Source organism: Paramisgurnus dabryanus, chromosome 2 (genome assembly GCF_030506205.2).
Source record: "Paramisgurnus dabryanus chromosome 2, PD_genome_1.1, whole genome shotgun sequence".
NCBI lineage: Eukaryota > Metazoa > Chordata > Actinopteri > Cypriniformes > Cobitidae > Paramisgurnus > Paramisgurnus dabryanus.
This window is the reverse complement of record NC_133338.1, coordinates 23,840,813-23,862,719: the sequence shown is the minus strand read 5'-3', so window position 1 is coordinate 23,862,719 and position 21,907 is coordinate 23,840,813. Positions and strand designations below refer to the sequence as shown.

At 37.3% G+C, this 21,907-nt stretch overlaps 2 protein-coding genes across 4 annotated transcripts in view; one reads left to right on the top strand and one right to left on the bottom strand.

Annotated features, from left to right (window-relative positions):
- Positions 1 to 1,921: 1,921 nt before the first annotated feature.
- txnb (thioredoxin b) lies at positions 1,922 to 4,888 on the top strand. Its single transcript, XM_065248705.2, has 5 exons — positions 1,922 to 2,080; positions 2,996 to 3,100; positions 3,316 to 3,381; positions 4,331 to 4,396; positions 4,585 to 4,888. Exons 1-5 carry the CDS (start codon positions 2,057 to 2,059, stop codon positions 4,645 to 4,647), a joined length of 324 nt encoding a protein of 107 aa, XP_065104777.1. The 5' UTR covers positions 1,922 to 2,056; the 3' UTR covers positions 4,648 to 4,888.
- Positions 4,889 to 5,020: 132 nt separating this feature from the next.
- svep1 (sushi, von Willebrand factor type A, EGF and pentraxin domain containing 1) overlaps positions 5,021 to 21,907 on the bottom strand; it is a 98,479-nt gene continuing 81,592 nt past the window's right edge. For 2 of the 3 annotated variants that reach the window (XM_065248702.2, XM_065248703.2), the window contains 12 exons: positions 19,092 to 21,811; positions 18,750 to 18,978; positions 18,457 to 18,612; positions 16,802 to 16,865; positions 16,453 to 16,626; positions 16,159 to 16,335; positions 15,669 to 15,863; positions 12,483 to 12,653; positions 11,426 to 11,521; positions 9,241 to 9,336; positions 6,015 to 6,108; positions 5,021 to 5,341 (listed from right to left, as the gene is read on the bottom strand). In XM_065248702.2, coding sequence (XP_065104774.1) covers positions 5,311 to 5,341; positions 6,015 to 6,108; positions 9,241 to 9,336; positions 11,426 to 11,521; positions 12,483 to 12,653; positions 15,669 to 15,863; positions 16,159 to 16,335; positions 16,453 to 16,626; positions 16,802 to 16,865; positions 18,457 to 18,612; positions 18,750 to 18,978; positions 19,092 to 21,811 — 4,203 coding nt within the window. In that variant the 3' untranslated portion in view covers positions 5,021 to 5,310. The remainder of the gene's footprint in view (positions 5,342 to 6,014; positions 6,109 to 9,240; positions 9,337 to 11,425; positions 11,522 to 12,482; positions 12,654 to 15,668; positions 15,864 to 16,158; positions 16,336 to 16,452; positions 16,627 to 16,801; positions 16,866 to 18,456; positions 18,613 to 18,749; positions 18,979 to 19,091; positions 21,812 to 21,907) is intronic. The other variant, XM_065248704.2, reaches the window with a different exon arrangement.

The following is a 21,907-nucleotide window of genomic DNA, read 5'->3' as shown; positions in this document are numbered from 1 at the left end:
ATTCAGTTGACGTAACCACTGGTCTCCCGGTTGTAAAGAGTCATGTGGTTGTTGTGACCGGAAATCTTCCGGCTGTGATTCCCCAAATGTAAATAAAACTTAGTTACAAACAGTAAGTCATGTCAGGTATGCTAAAAAATAGAAGATCTTTACGCTCAAAAGAAAACTAAAGCAACAACTTAGTGTTATTGATTTAGTGATAGTAGCTTTTTAATGGGATGCCATCACCATACTTTAGGGAAGTATTGGTTTGTTTTCTAAGTATTCAGAAATTCAGGGGATTTCCTCAAGATATTATATTAAGAATAGGAGTTGTTGAAATTGTCCGTGGTGAAGTCAGATTCGTTTGGGAATTTCCACCACACATTGTATACATTAATTTTACATAGTAGCTCACTGTAATGGTTGATGCGCTTTAGCTATATGTAGGTCATTTACTGGTTATTTATTTTGCTTGATATCAGAAATAATCTCTAGAGAGACTCTGTGGTTATTGATTCTATGCGGTAGTCTACTAAGTTAAGTTTGGGCCACAAAAGCCGTTTGTTTATGTTTTTACCGCTGAAACCATCTATAGCAGGTGTCCTCAACCCTTTTTTTTTCATTTCAAGGCTCATTTATTGTCCATAACAATATTTAATCCCACACACACACACAATTTCCACCAAATTAAACATTCTAGAGCTGGTATCACTAGACAGATGTATATTGTTAAAGAAATAACCAAACACTAAGACATATCTTGATTTTTACTTGATTTAGCTTATTTTAATGCTTGTTTTGTATTATATTTAATAATTTTAAGGCCCCATTTGAAGTTTGTTGAAGCCCACAAGTGTGCCCAGGACCCCTAGTTGAGATGTTCCCCCATAGCTTCAGCTAAATTCTGGATTTCAAAAAGTTGAGGAAATAAACTGTTCACTGGTAGAAATTATTTCTACCTATTTAAAACATTTCCAGTAATAAATAATGAGCTGCCATACACAAACAAGTTCATTATTATGTCTACTTTTAATACAACAATTAATTTGTTTAGTTTCACAACTTTACAGACCAGTTCTGCAGAGTTTGGCAGTAACAAACATGATAATTTTAAGCTCCACTTGCTAGCATAAATGCTATGTGCACATTAATGAAAACATGGTTAAAAATTTTACATAACCTATGGAATCAATTGTGGGTTCTGTTTTCCTATGAAACTAATAATTTTAGTAAACAAATTTAACAATTAGTAAAAAACAATTAGTTTTAGGGTAAAATTTTCCATAAAGAAAACGCAGATAACTTATCGTGCCTCAGATCTTGTCAGTTAGAGAAAGTGACATCATTTCAAGTAGTTGTGGGAGTATGGTAAGGTCACGGAACATTTATTGACACACCTTTTTAAGAGCTAAAAGTAATTTTTTTGTTAATATCATGCTGAAGAATTAGGAAAATTACTATTTAGGTAATAATCACCCAACTACTCTCATGATGTGCGTCCATTATCTCATTTATTTGTTCAGGTCTGTGTTTGTTTTGGAATATCATGCAAGCTGCATTGATTTTGTGTGCGTGTGTGTATTAATGCAATGAATAGTTTACAAGCACAAACATACAAAACGTATATATGTATATATACATTGTCTATAAATATTTTGAATATTTGTGTGCGTATTAAACAGTTCCTTTATGTAGCACAGACTGGGTTGGACTTTGTGACGTCACTGCACTTACAGTAATACAGGAATCTGTTGAGTCATTCTGACCTGGCCAAAGTTCTTTCCTTTTAGTTTCAATGTCTTGCAAGAAACATGAACATTGTTTAGTCGCTTTAAGGTTATATATAAATATATTTCTCTGAAGCTGCGCAAAGAGGAAATACAGCGCCTGTGTTTAATGATTCCGGCTGATTAAACACGAGTTGTTTGTTGAGTAGGTGTGTCGCGTCTAGGCGGAGTTCTTAGATAAAGGCGGGTCTTAATGCAGTCTTTATATACGGTCACGGTGCCTTGACGCGGATCTGTGGTTGTAAACTTGTAGCTTGAACAGGAGTAATCCTTCAAAAGACGTCAAAATGATTATTGTAATCGAAGACAAGGTAAGAACATTATATCTGTTAATTGTAACTCTTCATAGAATGGGTATTAGTAGGCATACTATCATCAAATATGCCTTTTTGTGATTTCAGCCTTGGGCTACTCATTTGTTTGCTTTTTCAAAATAGATATTTCATGTAACGTTAGTGTGTATTACCAGTATTTGACAAATTAGCAGGAGTAAAGTCTTTGCTCCATAACAGTGTTTGGCTTGATTTGAAACTTTTCAAGGATTGATTTTCCTGCAATTTTTCATAAGTACACTCGAATTATCCAGTGGTTATAACAGTCATAAAATGCATTCATGTGCAAACATCTGCTCACGCGAGCGCGTCCTGTGCTGTATCGACTGCTTTTGTTTTCAGACTTGCGAAATCTGGGTGTCAAACATTAATAGACATGCTGTTCAAACATGATATACGTTAAACTGCCATAGTGCTCCTTAAAGATTTATAAACTACATAAACTATATGAACAAATGGAGCTAATAAATTCGTATAAAATGCACATAGTGCACCTCTGTTAAATACAATATCTCTCAGCTCACAAATAGGGAGAAAGTTTTATATAGATACAATATTCTTGAATCAAACTAAACAAACGTTTAAAATAATCTCCATTGTACTTAGAAAAAGTAAAGTAATTGCAAAATAAAATATTTAATGTACTATTTGTAATCATTGGGGTATTTATTTTGCCAAAAAGCTTTACAGACCCTTGTCTTGCTTCGGTGGAGTAAATATTACATAACCATTTCCGCTGTATTCATAAATAACATACAAACTTCCTAAATGCTGAGTCATTCCTACTCTGTCTGCTTTCTAAAACCCCATAGGCCATGAATCATTGGTGAACATGCCACAGGATTGTGACTTATTTTCTGTTTAAATGACTCCGACCCTTCCTTTATTTTGCAGGCTGGCTTTGACAATGCCCTGAAAAATGCTGGAAGTAAGCTGGTGGTAGTGGACTTCACGGCCACATGGTGCGGGCCCTGCCAGATGATCAAACCAATTTTTGCAGTAAGTTTGTGGAGGTGTCATGATTGTATTGAAAGTTGGAATCATTGGAAGAGTCTCTGTTATCAAGGCAAACTTTAAGGAAGCTTATAATACAATTCACAAGTGCACAGTTGGATGCAATTAGAGAATGCTAACCATATGCAAGTATGTTAAATATTTAGTTTCACAGTCCTTTGCGGTTTGCTTTTTACTTACCGCCTTTCTTTTTCCCACAGGCGATGTCTGATGATGAAAAGTTTAAAGATGTGGTGTTTCTAAAGGTGGATGTGGATGATGCACAGGTTAGTGTTTTTAACAATGACTGGACTTACTATTAAAACGAATGAGCAAGAAGTCTCTAACTATTTTACTTAAACGTGCCAACTTAGCACAGAGACATATTCTTGTTGAGCAGCCCAGATACACATTGCATACTTGTAGACCGATTGAGTATTTGTATCGAATAAAAACTAGACTCTTACATATTAGAAATTGCCAGCGGACCCATTAGCTGGTTGCCGTTCTCCAGACTGTTTTGCTGATATTGTGTTATTTGATGCACAGGATAGCGCTCCGAAAGGATATTGGCAGCCTTTCAGTTTTATCAGAGTTAGATTGAGACGGTGCCAGAATTGTACTCTTCTGATTGTTGGCCATGTTGATATGGTTACAGACACTGGCTGTTATTACAACACCGTTGCAAATAAAAGATTAGGGCCTGAGTGTGTGCGCGTTTGAAAACTGAATAGTCTATAAATGTTTGTGATGCACCGAAAATGTCATGGATTTGCTTGACATTTGCATGGATGGCCAATGCAAGCTTGCATTTGTAGTGTTTAAAGATTGACTGAGATCACGGTTTTGTGCAAAAAATCTATTGAAGGGAACTGAAAGTAAAACATACACATTTATAAGTCATTGAATGTAAAGCCATCCAGTAGGGTGGCACAGTGATCCCCAGTTTTAGCCTCTTGTTTTTGGAGGTCTTTTTGGATATTCTCCATGTGTTAGCAAAGACATGCAGGTTAGGTGAATTTAAAATGCTAAACTGTACTTTCTCATGCTTGTGTGTAGATTAACCGGTTCTCGCCATTACTATAGCTGTAGATACTGAATTGGCATTGGGGAAAAACAAGCCATTAAGTAATTACGTTGTTTTAGATTTAGATCTATTTATTTTACCAAAATGTTTAGAGTGGCAAACAAAATTAATATAAAATGTTAAGGATTTTTCTCTCTCTCTTTCTCTAGGAAGTGGCTGCCAGCTGTGACATCAAATGTATGCCAACATTCCAGTTTTATAAAAATGGGGCAAAGGTAAATAATCTTTCTTTTAGATATTAAGATTTTCCTTTATTGCTCTTTAATTTTTTTTTTTACAAATTTTGCTTGTAGAAAGTCTTCTGTACAATGAATACAAATATTTAAAGATGAACAGCGTAACCTTTTTTCAGGAGGCAGTTCTTATGATAAATTGTATCTGTGATTTTCCAACTGTTTTTCAGATTGATGAATTTTCTGGTGCAAACAAAGATCAACTGGTGGAGAAGATCCATAAGCATAAATAAAAACGCAATAAAACCAAACAACCCCCAAAAACCAATATATACAGTATCAGCCAATAGCTAAACATCAAGTACTTTATCCACATACTTTCATTAATTCATCTCTTAACAGCTACATTTTTAGTTTACAAAACAGATAAAAACAAAGACAATACATTCCTCCAAAACTTTAAATATGTTGGCCTAATTTATTTTATGTTGGCTTCATGTAAAATGAAAATAAATCAAACGGTGACTTTTACAATTGTCTCTGCTTTGTGTTGTGCTGAGTATATTAAAACAATGTCTTGGTACAAAAAATAACATTTGACTGAAGTAATGAAAGAGGCAGGTTTAACAAACAAAGTTTAATTAATAATTTTACATAATTAACTGAATGTGAGTTAGTTTCCATATAATTGTATTTTCTGTTTTAATAAAAACATATAGAATAGTTTATATACACGTACATTAGAGAATCACATCAACATTTTTACACATCGGACAAGTTCATGTATATAGCAGCAGCATATATTTAATACTGTTTGATTTTCTACATGAAAAATACAGCTTTAATTTACAAAACCACTTAGGCTTTAGATGGAGTAATGAAATGTTAAACAGTTCTCTGACATGAAGCCTTCTCGTTCCATCGTGGTCTGACTCGAGCTCGCGTAGTGTGGCACATTAAAAATTTAAGTATCCAGATTTTCTTTTCCTGAGAGATTAAAAAAACACTGTTTTTGAGCATGGTGGTCTGCAAAAATAGCATTTGATGAGTTTGAAAATGACTAAAATGCTCATTTGATTCTTAAGTTAAACCTCTAGTACATCTTAATAAGAGTCTTATTGAAACCACTAATGATGGCTGCAGCATCTAATTGGCTGAGTGGATTTGTGAGTACCCAGCAGATTGACTGGAAACACTACAATACAGCAAAGCCAGCAAATCAATAACACTCAAGCATGAGGTTCATATGGTCAATTAATCTGAACGTTGGCAGACAAACAAAGATGCAGAAAGGTTGAGATCGATATACTTAATGCATGAATTAAGTTATATTGTTAACAATGAATCATTTAACTACAGTATAAACTCTAAAACGGTAGTTTATCCCATCTCAACAGTCGGAGTCAAATCGAATACAGTTCTATGAAAACTGCAATGTTTATTGTATGAGATCTACGATTTGTAAAGTTTGTCAAAGACACAACTGGCACCCAGAGCAAATTTTCTGGTGTTTCACATCTAACAGGAATTTCCAGTTAAAGGCGTGTGCTAAACATATACATGCTAAACATATAAATTTATTGTATGCACAAAGAGCATGCATGTTAAATGAGCTGTAAATATGACCTGAAGACGGAGACGTAATTTGGTAAGGGCTTACCTCGAGCAGTCAAATCCTCCCCAGCCTTGACTGCAACGGCACCTGTTAGGTCGGGCACACTTGCCTTCATTCAAACAGGGCTTGGAACATACAGCTGGGAAAACAAAACCAAAATATTTTCATTAACCATAAAATCAACACTAATCCAGTGGATTTATATTATAATACTTTTAATAGTCAAATGCTAAAATACTTAACTTATACATTTAATCTTTTACAGACCTCAGTGTTGATTCATAATGTTATAATGTTAATATTTACTATAACAACATTATACATAGTTTTAAAGGGGATACGCCTTTTTTAAAATACTGACTGTATGAGTTTTTCCTGTACCAGTAGATTTGTTGCTCTTGATAAAGCTGTCTTTATAGTTTTAAATGCCTACTACTGTATAATTATCATGTAGAACACAAAAACCTGTACAATGACAATAGGAGTAAGCCACGGAGAAAATTGACTACTTAATGTTTTTTTTTATTCTACTACATTGACTACGCCAAAATGTAAGATATTAGGTTACACAAACAGATAACTGTTAAGTGTTACGAAAACGCGTTGTGTTGAGGACATCTTCTGGTTATACCTGCTTTGTAAATGCAACAAGAACAGCATATTTAAAGGAAAACACCACTGTTTTTTAATATTTTACTATGTTCTTACCTCAACTTAGATGAATTCATTCATACCTATCTTTATTCAATGCGTGCACTTAATCTTTGTACAGCACGTCGTGAATGTGTTAGCATTTAGCCTAGCCCCATTCATTCCTCCAAACAGGGATGAATTTAGAAGCCACCAAACACTTCCATGGCGGAAGAGCACTTAGTTAACAGCAATTCGACCTTGGGGGAAGTAATATTGACGGAAGTTTGAGCGAGAGGGGAGGAGTCAGGAATGATGATTTTACTGCGCCCAATGTCTAAGTGCTGCAAACTAAGTGCTCTTAAAAAACGTTTAAAAAAAAATCGCCACATTTTATTTTGTGCCCCCATACTTACTCGTGTAACTACTCATGTAACAGTCTTTAAATAGGAAAAACATGAAAGGGTTTGGTGGCTTCTAAATTCATCCCTGTTTGGATCCTAAGGAATGACTCCAGAATGACTAAACTCCAGAATGGTAATATTAATTAATAAAGATACATAAAATATCTATAGATGGATTTCAGTCATGTGACCTTTTACGTCATGCCGCCATCTTGAGGACCTACAGAGTACCAGTAGGCTATTGACAAGCATTGGCTACCTTTCTACGATTTACGAATTTCTTAACTTTTGCCGTCTATGATTCTTATGGATACAGTAAAGGGCTACGAAAGACAACATGTCGCATCTCGACTGTCATGAAAATAAACGCTACTTAAAAAAAATATATCTTGGTTAGGGTGTGATGCCTACTCGATCTCTGATGCGTTCTTCCAGCCGCTGTTCGCTGCTACCAAACTACCACTATTTTACAACATAAGAAGGCGCGACACAACATGAAACTCGAAGTATCACCTGGATCTCTACACATGAACGCGAGCACTGAGAACATTGTTTGTGTACACGGAGTTTACTAAAAAGAAAGGTTTTGTACAACTGACTTTGGCTGTTATGTTGTCCGCTCGTCATCTCTGCCAGACGTAAATAATCGATTTCCGAATGCGAATGAATGAATCTCATATGAGGCTCCTTTTTCAACTAGAAGGTCAATATTGTTTTTCACTTGCGACAAAACAACAAATTATCCGTGCATTTTTATGGAACTATGCTTTAGGAGATATCCATCTTTACTCTCCTCCCTCCTTACGTCGCAATTGGAGATCGATACATCTTGACTGGGAAGAAGGCGGCGAGCGAACGCCAAATTATCCAAAGTCAGTTGTTCAAAACCTTCTTTTTAGTTAACTCTCTGTTCACAAACAATGTTCTCAATGCTCGAGTTCACGTGTAGAGACACAGGTGATACTTCGAGCAAAATATCATGTGTTAGTGTTGTTAAAATAGCGATTTTGATGCTCACAGCATATTGAAAGCATAGCTTCTAGTTCTTTTGCGACCACTTCAGGTCCTCAAAATGGCGGAAGACAAGTGAGTGACGTCAGCTGATATTCATGTAATAGGCCTGAATGCATACATTTAAGCATGATTTAACATATTAATTTATTAGTCCTGCAGTGTGATCAATTAAAAAAATTAAATTGCAAACAAATGTATGTATCTTTTAAAACGAATAAGGTCATAAAAAATGACAAAAAAATACAAGAAAAGCATTGACATGTCAAAGCATTTTATGTCACCAATACTAAAAGCATATTCACTAATTGTGTTTTGTTAGATTGATTAAACACCTGGGACTTTTATCACTAATAGTGGACTGTTGTTGCTTGGCAACAACACCAGCATGGCATAATATGAGCTCAGGAGAATGGGAACCGCCCTCCCATCCCACCATGAGGTTCCTGTCCTTGTAATCACTTTACTCTCACCATTCCTTTTGCGTTAACATTCACACAAAAATTTTTTTAGTAAGGCATGTTTGTTAAAACTAGTTAAATTTCCTAATTAAACTAAGGCCTAGTCCTGGCTTAAGCTAATCCCTGTCCAGGAAACTGCCCCTTAAAGTTTAATTATTTCAACAGAATGTCTTTAGATGATAATAAGAGTTGTTTCCCTGACTAGCAGCGTTAAACTAAGCTTTATGCAAAGATTGAGGGCACAGATGGATTATGACAGATGATTAAATAATTCATAATCTAATAGTAATTAAATCCTGTGAGGTTATGGCTAATTGTGATTTATAGGTCTCAGTTTGTCAGACAAAGAAGGTGACGTTCACAGAAACATACTAAAGACTTTTAATGTAATTTGCTGTTATCAATTATTATTACTTTATATTAACCCAGTCAGATTTTTAAAAATGTTAACATTATTATCATGTAAGTACACTTGAAAAAAAACTGGTAGCTGTGGTTGCCAGAAGACTGAAAAAAAAATACAGGAAACATATAAACAACTTTGCAGTTAAAGGGTGTGAAAATGCGGGGGAATTTTTTTCCATTACAGCAAAGTTTTGTATTTCACAACTCTTAACTGTGTATTTCATTAACCTATATATAATGTCTATTTTTTTCCACATTTAGTAGCTTACTTCTGGACAAAATGCATATGTACACACACACACGCACACACACACACACACACACACACACACACACACACACACACACTTACACACTTACCATTTTCGCAGCGTGTGCCTGTCCAACCTGCCGGGCATTCACATTGGTATGGAGCTACACAGCGTCCTCCATTGAGACATGGGAGAATGCAGATCGCTGCAGTCCAAAAAAATTTAATTGGTTAAATGTTTAGTTTGAATAGACACTGAAAAAGATAATGATATGTTTACAGTATATCAATCTTTCATACACACTTTGGCATGGGCTTAGGCTTTCTGTGGAAGGGTAAAACCACAAAAATGTTTTGGTTCTCTAAAAAAAAAAGTGTAATTTTAGGGCGTGTATGAGCAGAACTCTACTGTTTTGAAACTGGAATCTGGTTTCCAATTACTATATTATTTTAAATGGTGTAAATGACAGATTTAGCTTCAAAATGCACACTCTATTTGGGCCTACAATGTGCAAATTGTTTTAGGAAGATGCTATTGTTGATAAATAAAGTCACCATGAAATAAATATGTATATTTTTATGAAATATTGCAGGGTTGTTTAGGGTACAAATGCAGCCTGACCCAGTATTAATCGTCCTGGGACTTTCTGAACATATACGTTCATTAACAAGAGGACAACACAAACTACTTGCATACAGTTTAACTACAGCAAAAAAACTACTACTGTTGTTCTGGAAGAAGAAGGAGGTGCCTACAGTCAAATTATGGCTTGGAGAGATGACTTCCACTTTACACTTGGAAAAAATTTGCTACTGTTTGAATGGGAAAATTGAGCAGTTTGACAAAATCTGGTTCTCTTTTTTCTGTTATCTTGATGGGAACTCTATGGACTAATGCATCTTTTATCGTTGTAATATTTTCACATTTTCACCATATTTTACAATTTAATGTAAACAGGTCTGGGTAGGGAAGTTGTTTTTTATTTTATTTTATTTTTTTATTGTTTTGTATTTCTTGGTAAGATTCTGTAAGATTGCAATCCTTTTTTAAATCTATTTTTCAATAAAACTTAATTGATAAAAAAAATATTGCAGGGTTTGTTATAAATAATGTATATATACTGTTCATTATTTTTATTTTATTAATGTGCCCTCATAATCTTTGATAAAAAATGTTATCGTCCTCTCCTCCGCAAAATAATAAATAGGGTTCCCACGGGTCCTTGAAATCCTTAAAAGTTTGTGAATCTGGGGAAAAAAACTTTAAGGCCATGGGAAGTTTTTGAAAATATACATACATAGATACAGGTCATTGACAGTGCTCAAATCTATTTTACGCAAGAAGTTTTCTGGAAAAAAAATCCATATTATTCCCTGTGTAGTGTAGGATAATATCATACAAATTCTAGACTGTTTAAGCACGCTTACTAAACTGTTCGCTTTAAATGCTTATATCTTCTGTATGTGAATGTTGATTCATACCAAAATGCTTTTTTGCATAGTTGTGTTTGACACATGAAAACATCTCTGGTTACGTATGTAAATGTTGTTCACTGAGAAGGGAACGAGACGCTGCGTCTACCTTGCCATACATATCCTGCGTCCCTGTAACGCCGTCTTTGGCAATATTTCAGATATACTTCCTGGCTCCCGTGTCACCCTGTCTTTGTTGTTAAGCCTCACCATTGGTTGAATTTGATATACACATTCAGACGCACTTACCCCTGGAGGCGTCCCCAAAGTGTCACTGCAGTGACGCAGCGCGAGTTCCCTCGAAAGGGAACTGTAACAATGTATCTTAAAAAGTACACGATGTAACCTTGCTCTCACTTGAAATGTGTCCCCACATTTAGTCCTTGAATTTGAAGGTATTGGACCTGGAAAGTCCTTAAAAGGACCTTGAATTTAAGGTTAACTAAAGTGTGGGAACCCTGAATACAGTATCCTATTCTCATTCATTAAGCCATGCACTCTATACGTCATAAAAAGGAAGAAAACACCATCGCTTTATGCCGATTCATGGTGACTTTAAACTTTGCCATAACGAATGACTGTTATAGAAATATGTAATCCATTAGGTATGTGCTGTTTCATTGATTTCCATACAGTTTTTGCTAAAGTATGTACTTCTAGTCGAAAGTAAGCCGTACTCACTACGAAGAGCAGACTACTTAAAATAAGAACTCTTAAGGGTGCAGGGAATCAGTTTCTCATTTTCATATGGAACGACCCTTTACAGTACCAATGTCCTCAAAAGTCACCCTCAGTGACTGTGTGTACAGTTAAAGGACTTACGCTCCTCGCAAAATCGTCCCATCCATCCTTTAAGACAGAAGCACGTGTTTGGTCTCAGGCACACACCTCCGTTTTGACATTGCGTCCAACATAAAGCTATAGAAACACAAACACACAACAGGATAAGAGATAAAACTGGAGCCATTTAAAAAACAGCATTAACCCTTACAGTGACAGCATTAACCTTCTGTATTAAATCCCCAAACTGACATGCAGCATTCAAAGAAATCAAATGTTAGATAAATGTTTAAACCGCTGTTAATTTACAATGTTCAAAGTTAGTTTCTGTAAGCACACAACTAAAAAAATCTTGTTCAGAACGAAGGAGAAGCAAAGATTTTTCTTACATGATGTTAAAGCATCAACAAGCCAAAAAGTAATGCTAGTATGGTTTCATTCATTCATTGTATAGTATCATTCATGCCTTGCTGAAAAGATTGACATCAATACCAAAGCCAATCTGTAATTTAGACGTGACACAACCCTGTTATTCAATGGCTATTATAAAAAATGAACAATTGAGTCTTGAATGCTGATTGGTCAGAAACCCAGCCTGGTAAACAATACACAATATAGCTATGGTGCTTCTGCAGGTATGGTCGAGATTTAAAAAGGATATTAAAAATAATGATTTAATAAAAATTGCATCCTAAACATGTGTCCAAAATATAATAAAGTGACTGTTTTATGAGACTCAAAGCTGTGCTATATTGACAATAGATATATTGCCCTATGTTATATATATGCAGTACAGCATGTATGACCTCCTTAAATAATGATATAGGGCACATCCTAAATGTTATATATTTGCAGTATTGTACCGAAATGGCATGGGACAAAAATAGGGCTTGGAAATCTAAAGCCATTGACTAGCAGTGTTGCCTTATAGTCATTAGCTGTTAAAAAATAAAAGATTGCTTAAAGTGCCCAGATTGCCAGTGTTTGTGGTTATGTGTACACGTGCCAGACCAGTATAAAAGATTAAGAGTAAAAGATGAGGGAAAGGTCTTCAAAAGCAGAGCTTCATTTGACACTGGCACCCAGTTTCTTGCGCTACCTTTGCAGGTAGGGGATAGGGTCCACGTGCCATTCTCCAAGCACACACTTCTGCTAGAACCCTCCATGGTGTAGCCTGGGTAACATGAGTACACCACCACATCTCCAAACTGGAACATCGCCCCATGGACCACCCCATTTGCCACGTACAGAGGTGGACCGCAGGACACCCCTGTGTATGATCAAAATACAGTCCTTTGACGAACTATGGAGAGGTTTTTAAAAAACTGATATTCTAGCTCCCTTACTGTTTTTTATGTACAGTATTAGACGTGGAACAGTACAAGAGAGATATAACACTGACATAAAAGAGACATAAGGGGTGTTTGATGTGAAATTCAACAGGTGTCTCACCAAGACAAAAGTGAAACTATCAATACAATGTGAAGACCACAGTTTAAAAGTGTGTATCAGAAGGAAAAACATAAACATGCGAGCAGTAATACATGCGCTAAGGAGGAGCAGACATTTCCAGCATGCAAACCAGCCAAAATGTTAAAAAAACAGAAATAATGCAACAAAGCATAGAAACACATTAACCAACTGTGAGTAACCGCAGGCTTAAAATACAACTGATACATTTTAGGAATAATAATGAAAGAGGAAACTATTGTCCAACAAAACACAGTGCTCTGAAGATGCAATGCAATAGAAACAACAGAGTCCACAATCCAACGTGACACAGTCAACAAACACAAAGTGTTATATTTTTGTGGATTTTGCACCCATATACCTGCCTAAACAAATCTTCTGCAAGTAAAACATGGCAAATAAATCTGCACTGTGCGTCACCGAGCACTAAAAGAGGAACTAATGATATTGGTCAATTTATTTCATCATGCAGCTGTGATTGCTTGTACATGTGACTTTGAGAAACACAGACCCAAGCATTCAACTCCCCAAATCTTTTTGTGCTGCCCTGACCTGATCTTGCACTGACATATCTTATATATCAGAGCCATTGGGACTCATTCACTAATAATTGTGTAGGTTTTTCGTATTTATACGCACACTTCTCTCGAAAATGTTTTGCCTAATTCACAACACGTGCGTATGCACATTCATTTGTTTTTATATTTGTTCTTACACTAGTGAATGTGCGCGAGGTTGGTAATTTGCATAGAACACGCCATATAAGGGCTTTCTGCATCACAGCGCTGGTCCACAAACAATTTTAGAGCAGTTTGTCATAGAAGCTCAACAATTGCACAACTGATAACGTTACAACCGAGGGGCAACCTTCCGATCGCTCTAATGAAGCCAATACGGAAGTGACTTAAACTGCAATTCATCGACTGAGCCCAACTTTACAGTATTAAATAATATGTTTACAGCCTGGTACAAAAAGTGCTTTTGGTCTATATAGCTAATTTTTTCCTTCATGACAACTGTGAGGAGGGTGAATTTTTTTTGTAACTCATCCGTTTAAATTATATTAAGCCTTAAAGATCGGCATAATTAAGGGCGTGGCCGTTTGAGTGACGGTTGAACAGCCACTGCTGTCACTAGACTCGCGCTAGGCGGGTGTGGTTTCACCTCAGCTTCACCCATGTCCCGCCTCTTTACCCATCTTCGGTTTTCCGCGAGTGATTCGCGGTGAGACGCGGCCAAGATGGCGACGGCAGGCAACGCCTACTTTAAGCTTCAAAAACGATCTTCACAAGCCAATGGGTGACGTCGCGGACACTACTTCCATATTTTTTTACGGTCTTGTTGCAAGCCAGAGGCGCTAGGAAGCCGTTTGTGGCGGCGCATTAGTTTGAATTCAAGACGAACACATTATTAATGAGTTTGTTATCTCGATAAAACAATATTTGTTATGTCGTTATAACGAATGAATTATTTTTTTTCTCGAGAAAACAAACTTTGTTATATCGAGATAACATATTAATAAGTCGTTATCACAAGATAACAGTGCTTAAAAAAAGTCTATGGCCGTTCTCGGCTTCCGTAGTCCACCGACCGAAGTAAATATGACATTAAATTAATATAACAGAGACGCGCATCTGTATCTGAAATAAAACAGACAGGAGATCAAGTGATTGACGTTTGGACTTTTCATTACATTTACATGACGTTTACATTGGGCATTAAGCAGACGCTTTCATATAGAGATTTAAAAAGCGAGTAAGGAAAGTGTGTTGATTTGTCATTATGTGCATCTTCTTTATATGGGTAGAAAAAAATAAGGAGGCTATACAGTAATAATGTATAATATAATGTATATAATAATAATAATAATAATAATATAGATCATGTAATATATAATACAGAAAATATTATAATATAAAATATAATCATGTACATTTTATATATCAACATTACTATAAACATTATAATTATAGCCTAGTATTTGATTATAACGTATCTGATTATTGCGTACCAGTGGTTTTAGGTTTTCTTGAATTTTTGCATACATTTAGAAAACATTTTGATACTTAAAGTGATGGTTCACTTTAAAATGAAAATTCTGTCATCATTTACTCATCCTCATGTTGTTTTAAACCTGTATGAATTTCTTTTTTCTGATGAACACAAAAGAAGATATTTTGAGAAATGATGGTGAACACACAGCAGATAGTGACCATTGACTTCCATAGTAGGAAAAAAATATTTTGGAAGTATTGTGATAAAAGACTAAGAAATTTTTTGATAAATGATGGTAAGCACACAGTTGATGGTACCCATTAAATTCCATCATGTTTTTTTATTCCTACTATGGAAGTCTATGCTCACTTACTGCTGTGTGTTGAAGTTTTTGTTGAATCACGATTTGTTTCTGAAAACATCTATATGCACATCTCACGCACAAATTTCTGCGTACGCATGCTTAATGAATGAGACCCAATGTTTTGTCTGAGGATGCACACCAGTATGTTTTTTGTAAGGTATGTTTGTAAAATCTACCTAAATGTCCTAATATAACTAATGCCTAGTCCTGGATTAATCTAAACCCTGTCCCTATGTAGTTTAATACAGAACTTATTCAGGCCTTTCAACTAAATTTGATGTATCATCAGAAAAGAACAGGTGGACCAGAAAACAGTTACAAGGCATTAAAAATATTCCCAGAGGATCCTAGAAAAATAATTGATAGAGATGGCTACATTGAAAAAGGTTCTGACAAAACTTAGATCTTTTATTTTGGGAAAACTTAGAAACAGAAACAATGAAGGTTTGTACTCACTATCACACACTGCACTGATAGGAGTCCAGGTCTGATCGGTTCTGCAAGTTAAGGTGGTGGTAACTTTTCCTGGGTTACCTTTAACCCGCTGACCTTTAGGACAATTGATCTGAACTGAGTGGCCGACTGGGAAAGTCATGTGTGTAGTGTTGCTATTGACTCCAGTCCAACCAGGAGGAGGGGGGCATAGTTTGGCTGTGTGGGGAAGATAAGATTTAAGTATATATCAAAAAGCTATATTAGCATATTATCTTATATTGTGAATTGCTTTGTTAATGAAATTTAAAGATCTATTATACAGTGATATATTAACTCTTATAAATACATAATTATGTTAGATGGATAATATGAAATGCAATATTTTCAGTGATAGAGGGCTTTTTATCAATGTCTTGCATGTTTAAACAGGCAGTAGACTGTAAAAAACATCAAATGAATAAAGTAATGTCAAAGAAATATGTCCGTGATAGTATCCAAGTGCTTGACGTACGTATACAGACAGGAAAATGTGAACTCCACGAGCCGTTTCCCATACACATGACCAGAGACTCTCCCTGCAGTGTGTAGCCTTTCTCACAGTGAAACTCAAGTGCACGCCCGCTGGTAAGATTGTGTTCCTGCACCTTTCCATTTAAAAAGTCTGTTACCTTTCCACAGCCCCCTGGGACTGTTTGTGTATTTGTAAAAAAGAGAGAGAAAGTCAAAATAGTGAGAATGAGAAGCAGATATGGAATCTAATTTATACTGCACACATCACACTGAGTAAATCATTTCCCATTCTTACCTTCACATGCTGGTGTTGGTAAACTCCAAGTTCCATTGGCCTGACAAGTAATGTTTTCTGATCCAACCAAAATCCACCCTGGGAGACACAGATAGCTGACTGTACTCTGGTATGTCCCACCACTGGACATAGAAACTGCATTGTCCACCACTGGGGGTGGACCACATGACACAGCTATAAACAAAAGATTTGTTTGATTAGATGTGCATGAGAAGAAGATTTACTCCACACATCAAGTTTAATATTTGTATAGTTGAAGTGTTTTGTATGGTTTGGTTTGGTCAGGTCAGGGCTAAATCCCTTCTTTATTTATCCCAACAGGTGTGTAAGTTTGTAATGATCCACTTACCAACACACAATGGCTGAATTCCACTCCATGTCCCATCACCCGTACAAATTTGAACAGAATCGCCCTAGGTGATGAGAAAGAAAAATCCAGATATTTTTTAAAATGGCATTTATAAAAAAACATTTGTGTGCCTGTGATAAAACTCACACATTCTGATGGCAATTACTTATTTAATTTTTATTAAATACGCATTTTTTTGCCAAAAGCAGCTAAATGCAAGTGCTTCTACTTGTTGGGCTGTTTACAGGGGCAAAAACTCATGTTTCATGTCATCATCTAAAAATTGTTAGGTTATTTTTTTCTACCAAAATGCAAGGTTAAACCATTGTGTCATTTTAGTGGGTTATGTTTTTTTTGGGGGGGGAAGTTTTGTATAACCAAACCCTGATGCCAGTATGCCAGTTAACCCAGTATTTTTTAGAGTGTGGTTACAAAAAAAGGCCAGATACATGCACAGTACAAATATTATTTAAATTATATAAAAAAAAGTTAATATATATTTTTAAATCAATTCAATTTAAATCAATTTCATTAAAAATCAAAATGATGACAATTTAGATAGGAATCATTAGGTCCCATTAAAGGGATAGTTCGGCCAAAAATGATATTAAACCCATGATTTACTCACCCCCAAGCTGTCCGAGTTGCATATGTCCATCGTTTTTCAGACAAACACATTTTCGGATATTTTATAAAATGTTTTAGATCTTTCAGTTGATTAAATGTAATGTTACGGGGTCCACCCATAGTCCACGACCTTCAAGTCCAAAAAAAGTGCGTCCATCCTTCACAAATTAAATCCAAACGGCTCCAGGATGATAAACAAAGGTCTTCTGAGGGTAATCCGCACGGTGTTGTTGTAGAAATATCCATATTTAAAACTTTATTAACGAAAATAAATACCTTCCGGTAGCGCCGCCATCTTAGTCGCGTCCGTATTCAGGATGAGAGCTTACACAGCCTACGGAGGTTACTCTGCTGCTGCTCTGTGCCCCCGCCCTCCGAATTTGTCATACGTCACTAAGAAAAGTGCGTACACTACGCTAATACTCTCTCCTGAATGCGGACGCGACTAAAATGGGGCGCTACCGGAAGGTATTTATTTTCGTCAATAAAGTTTTAAATATGGATATTTCTACAACAACACCGCTTGGATTACCCTCAGAAGACCTTTGTTTATCACCCTGGAGCCGTTTGGATTTAATTTTTGAAGGACGGACGCACTTTTTTTGGACTTGAAGGTCGTGGACTATGGGTGGACCCCGTAACATTACATTTAATCAACTGAAAGATCTAAAACATTTTATAAAATATCCGAAAATGTGTTTGTCTGAAAAACGATGGACATATGCAACTCGGACAGCTTGGGGGTGAGTAAATCATGGGTTTAATATCATTTTTGGCCGAACTATCCCTTTAAGCCGTTTCTTTGGTGGTGAAAGAAAAACAGACTGGTAAAATCACTGACCAGCATCCTGATCAAATAAAAATCATGTCCCCATGTATAACAATCCAAACAGGGCTTTACAAGCACATCTACACTTTATTTTGAAGCATTAATTAATATGTAGCTACAAACATCTGGCAAGCAATGTAAAAAATATACAGTAAACCTCTCAACACTGAACACTAGACGTGTTAATAGAGTAATGTACCTGCAGTTCAAATCCTTTCAGGCAGGTGTAACTTATAATATCTCCATAATCATAGCTCTTGCCCTCAAGCAAGCCATTGAGAATGGGAAGAGGCTTTTCGCAAATTACAGGCACACAAGACTTTGAAGAGAAAGGTGGTGACCATTTGCCAGAGACCTGGATCAAAATAAAGAAATTAACATCACAGTTTCATTAAAACAACAAAATTATGACCAAAATAATTATTTATAAACAATACACACAACATGATTTCAGCATGAATTAATATCATATATTCATAGTATATTACTCACTGCACATTCAGACAGTGCAGGTCCCTCAAGACGGTACCCCAGTTTGCAGGAGATTGTTACTGTGCCCCCTACAGGTGTGAGCTGGTTTCCTTTGACAACTACATGGGAGAGGTTGGCAGGCAGGCTGCAGGGTGAAGGTCGACACCTGACACCGTGTTTGGACCAGGTGCCATCACTTTGACAGATAACAAAATCTGTCTTGGTTGCTAACTCAAAGCCCTCTTTACACCTGCATTAAACAGAATCAATATTAGCCACACACCTAAAAAATTTATGTGTTGTACAGTTAAGCTTAAGTGAATCCTTACATAATAGTACTTATAAAGTATAATACCAAATTACCTGTACTGAGCTTTGCTTCCGTAGGTTAACACCACTCCAGCAGTCTCTGCATTTGGGATCAGCGGAGGCACTCCACATGAAACAGGCTCACAGATCAGATTGGGCTCTCCCCAGCTGCCCAACCTTCCACAGGAGAGATTGGGAGAACCTTTCAAATGATAGCCCGGCCTACAGCGGTAGGTGACTATGTCAATGGACTGGCCAGTACTACCTTGAATGACAGCATTAGGAACAGCTGGGGGAGGGCTGGAACATCTCCCACGGGTACAGATAGGTACTCCTGGACTCCACAAGCCACCCTTGTCGCATATGGCTTCTGTAGGGCCTAGAGTTTTGTAACCTTCATTACATCGGAACCAAATGCTTGCTCCACAGGTGTGGTCTCGACCAAGAACAGCACCATTCTTCAGCACTGGGGGACTGCATACACATGACCGGCATTCTGGAACTTCCCCTAGCCAGAATCCCTCTGCAGAACACCGTAAAACTGGACTGCCAACAACCTCATAGCCTGGGAAGCAGATATATTCCACAACATCATCGAAATTAAAGCTTGATCCATTCAGGTAGCCATGGCTAATGTCCTCAGGTGGGTCACATGTGACTATGTCACACCGTGGAGGAGGATCATCCCATAGTCCATCGCCTCTGCATATTAGAGAAGGATTTCCTGTCAAGATGTAACCAGTATCACACTGATACCTAATCATACTGTTGTAACCATAATCCGTGCCAGTTACTCTGCCATTTTCAATTACTGGTGGTTGACCACAGTCGGCTTGAAGGCACTTCGGAGGAGTTTCACTCCAACTGCCATTGGCCGAACAAACACTTGTTGGTGCTCCCTGCAGGATGAAACCGAGGTTGCAGCTGAACAATAACCTCTTACCAAATGTGTAGTCATCTCCTCTCACTAGAACATCCTTTGACACAACAGGCCGCCCACAGGAAACTGCTTTACACCATGGAGCTTTATTGTCCCATTTCCCATCAACTTGGCAAGTTCTAGTTTCAACACCCTGGAGGGAAAACCCATCATGGCACTCATAGTGAATAATTGCCTTGAAGTGAAAGGAATTTCCAATCACTTCACCATTTGATATGCCTCCGGGATCACCACATGAGATCGGAATACAATGAGGAGCTTCATCACTCCACTGGTGCCCAGAAATGCATTGGCGGACAGTCTGTCCATTGAGTTCGTAACCCTCCTCACAGCTATACTCTACAAGGCTGCCAAGGTCACTATGTGTTACCAAGATTGATCCATGTTCAGGGCTTGGCGGCGTTTCACATTGTGCAGGAGCACATATAGGGGCTGTTCCATTCCACGTGCCATCCTCTTGGCACATCAACACAATATCACCATTTACTTCATAACCGGAATGGCAATGATATTGAGCCATGGATCCATGTAAAAAGCTATTGTCTGCTGGTAATTGTTGGCCTGTAAGTATGCCGTCTTCCATTGATGGATGTTGCACCTTTAGGTAGTCACCAAAATCAATATGTGGAGGTAGGCCACAGTCAGCAGGAGCACATAGGGGCTCAGAGCTTGACCAGCCATGTTCTTCACAAGTTAGGTGAGTATTACCAACTATCAGGAAACCTGGAAAGCAGCTATAAAAGATGGTGACACCAAACTTACTGTCCTGTCCTTCAACAAACCCATTTTCGATAGGTTTGGGGAGAGAACAGTATATCTGCACACAGGATGGAGCTTTGTGATCCCACTGTCCATTCTCCAAACAGGTAAGTGTTTCTGGGCCTTGTAAACGATATCCTCTTTGGCAGGAATATATAACCGACTGGCTAAACTGGAGCCTTGAGTACCTAACAGAGCCATTGGGAATCTCTATTGGTGCAGCACACTTAACAGGGTGACAAACAGGTAAACCTCCTATCCAAAATCCACTTTGTCCACAAAGTACGGTTCTGTTGCCTACTAAGTCATATCCTGCCTTACAGCTATAAATGGCAGTACTAAGATACATAAGACCTTGAACATCCACAATGCCATTTGGTATCTCCTCAGGGTGTGGGCATTCAACAGGAATGCATTGAGGATAAGGTATGCTCCAATTTCCATCTGCCTGGCAGCGAACAGAAGCTTCCTTCCATAAAGTAAATCCATTCATGCAGGAGTAAGTCACCACACTGCCAAAGTTGGACAATGTATTAGATGGGTCACCAAAGGACACCTCAGGGGGAGGTCCACAGAACACTTCTTTGCAGATAGGGAAAGAGTCATTCCACTCCTGAGATGGTGTACAACGAAGGGTCCGTGCACCATGAAGAATATACCCTTCCTCACAAGAAAGCTCCACAGTGCCTGAGTCAGAATCTAGTCCACGCAATACAAGATGGTTCTCCTCCAAAGGTGGTTCAGGACACTTAACTGGGGAACAAGATGGGATTATGCTCTTGTCCCACTTTCCAAACTTTAAACAAGTCCATGTAGAATCTCCAATAAGTTCATATCCCTCGCGGCAGACAAATTCCACCTTACTGCCCACTTCAAAGGTAGAGCCAATATAGTGACCATTTCCGATATCAGGTGGGGTTGGGCAGGTGAGGAGGACACAAACAGGAGGGTTGCTGTTTGACCACTGCTTGTTTGCCATGCATATACGTTCAGGCCTTCCAGTAAGATGATAGCCATCATTGCAAGCATAGGTCACCCTACTGCTGTACACATAGTTGATCTTTCTTATTTGGCCCTATGGAGAAAAAGAACCAATCATACACTTTTCAAAATGTATTTGACATCTTGAGGATTAAATTTAAATCACCAAAAATGTGCTAAAATATGCAAT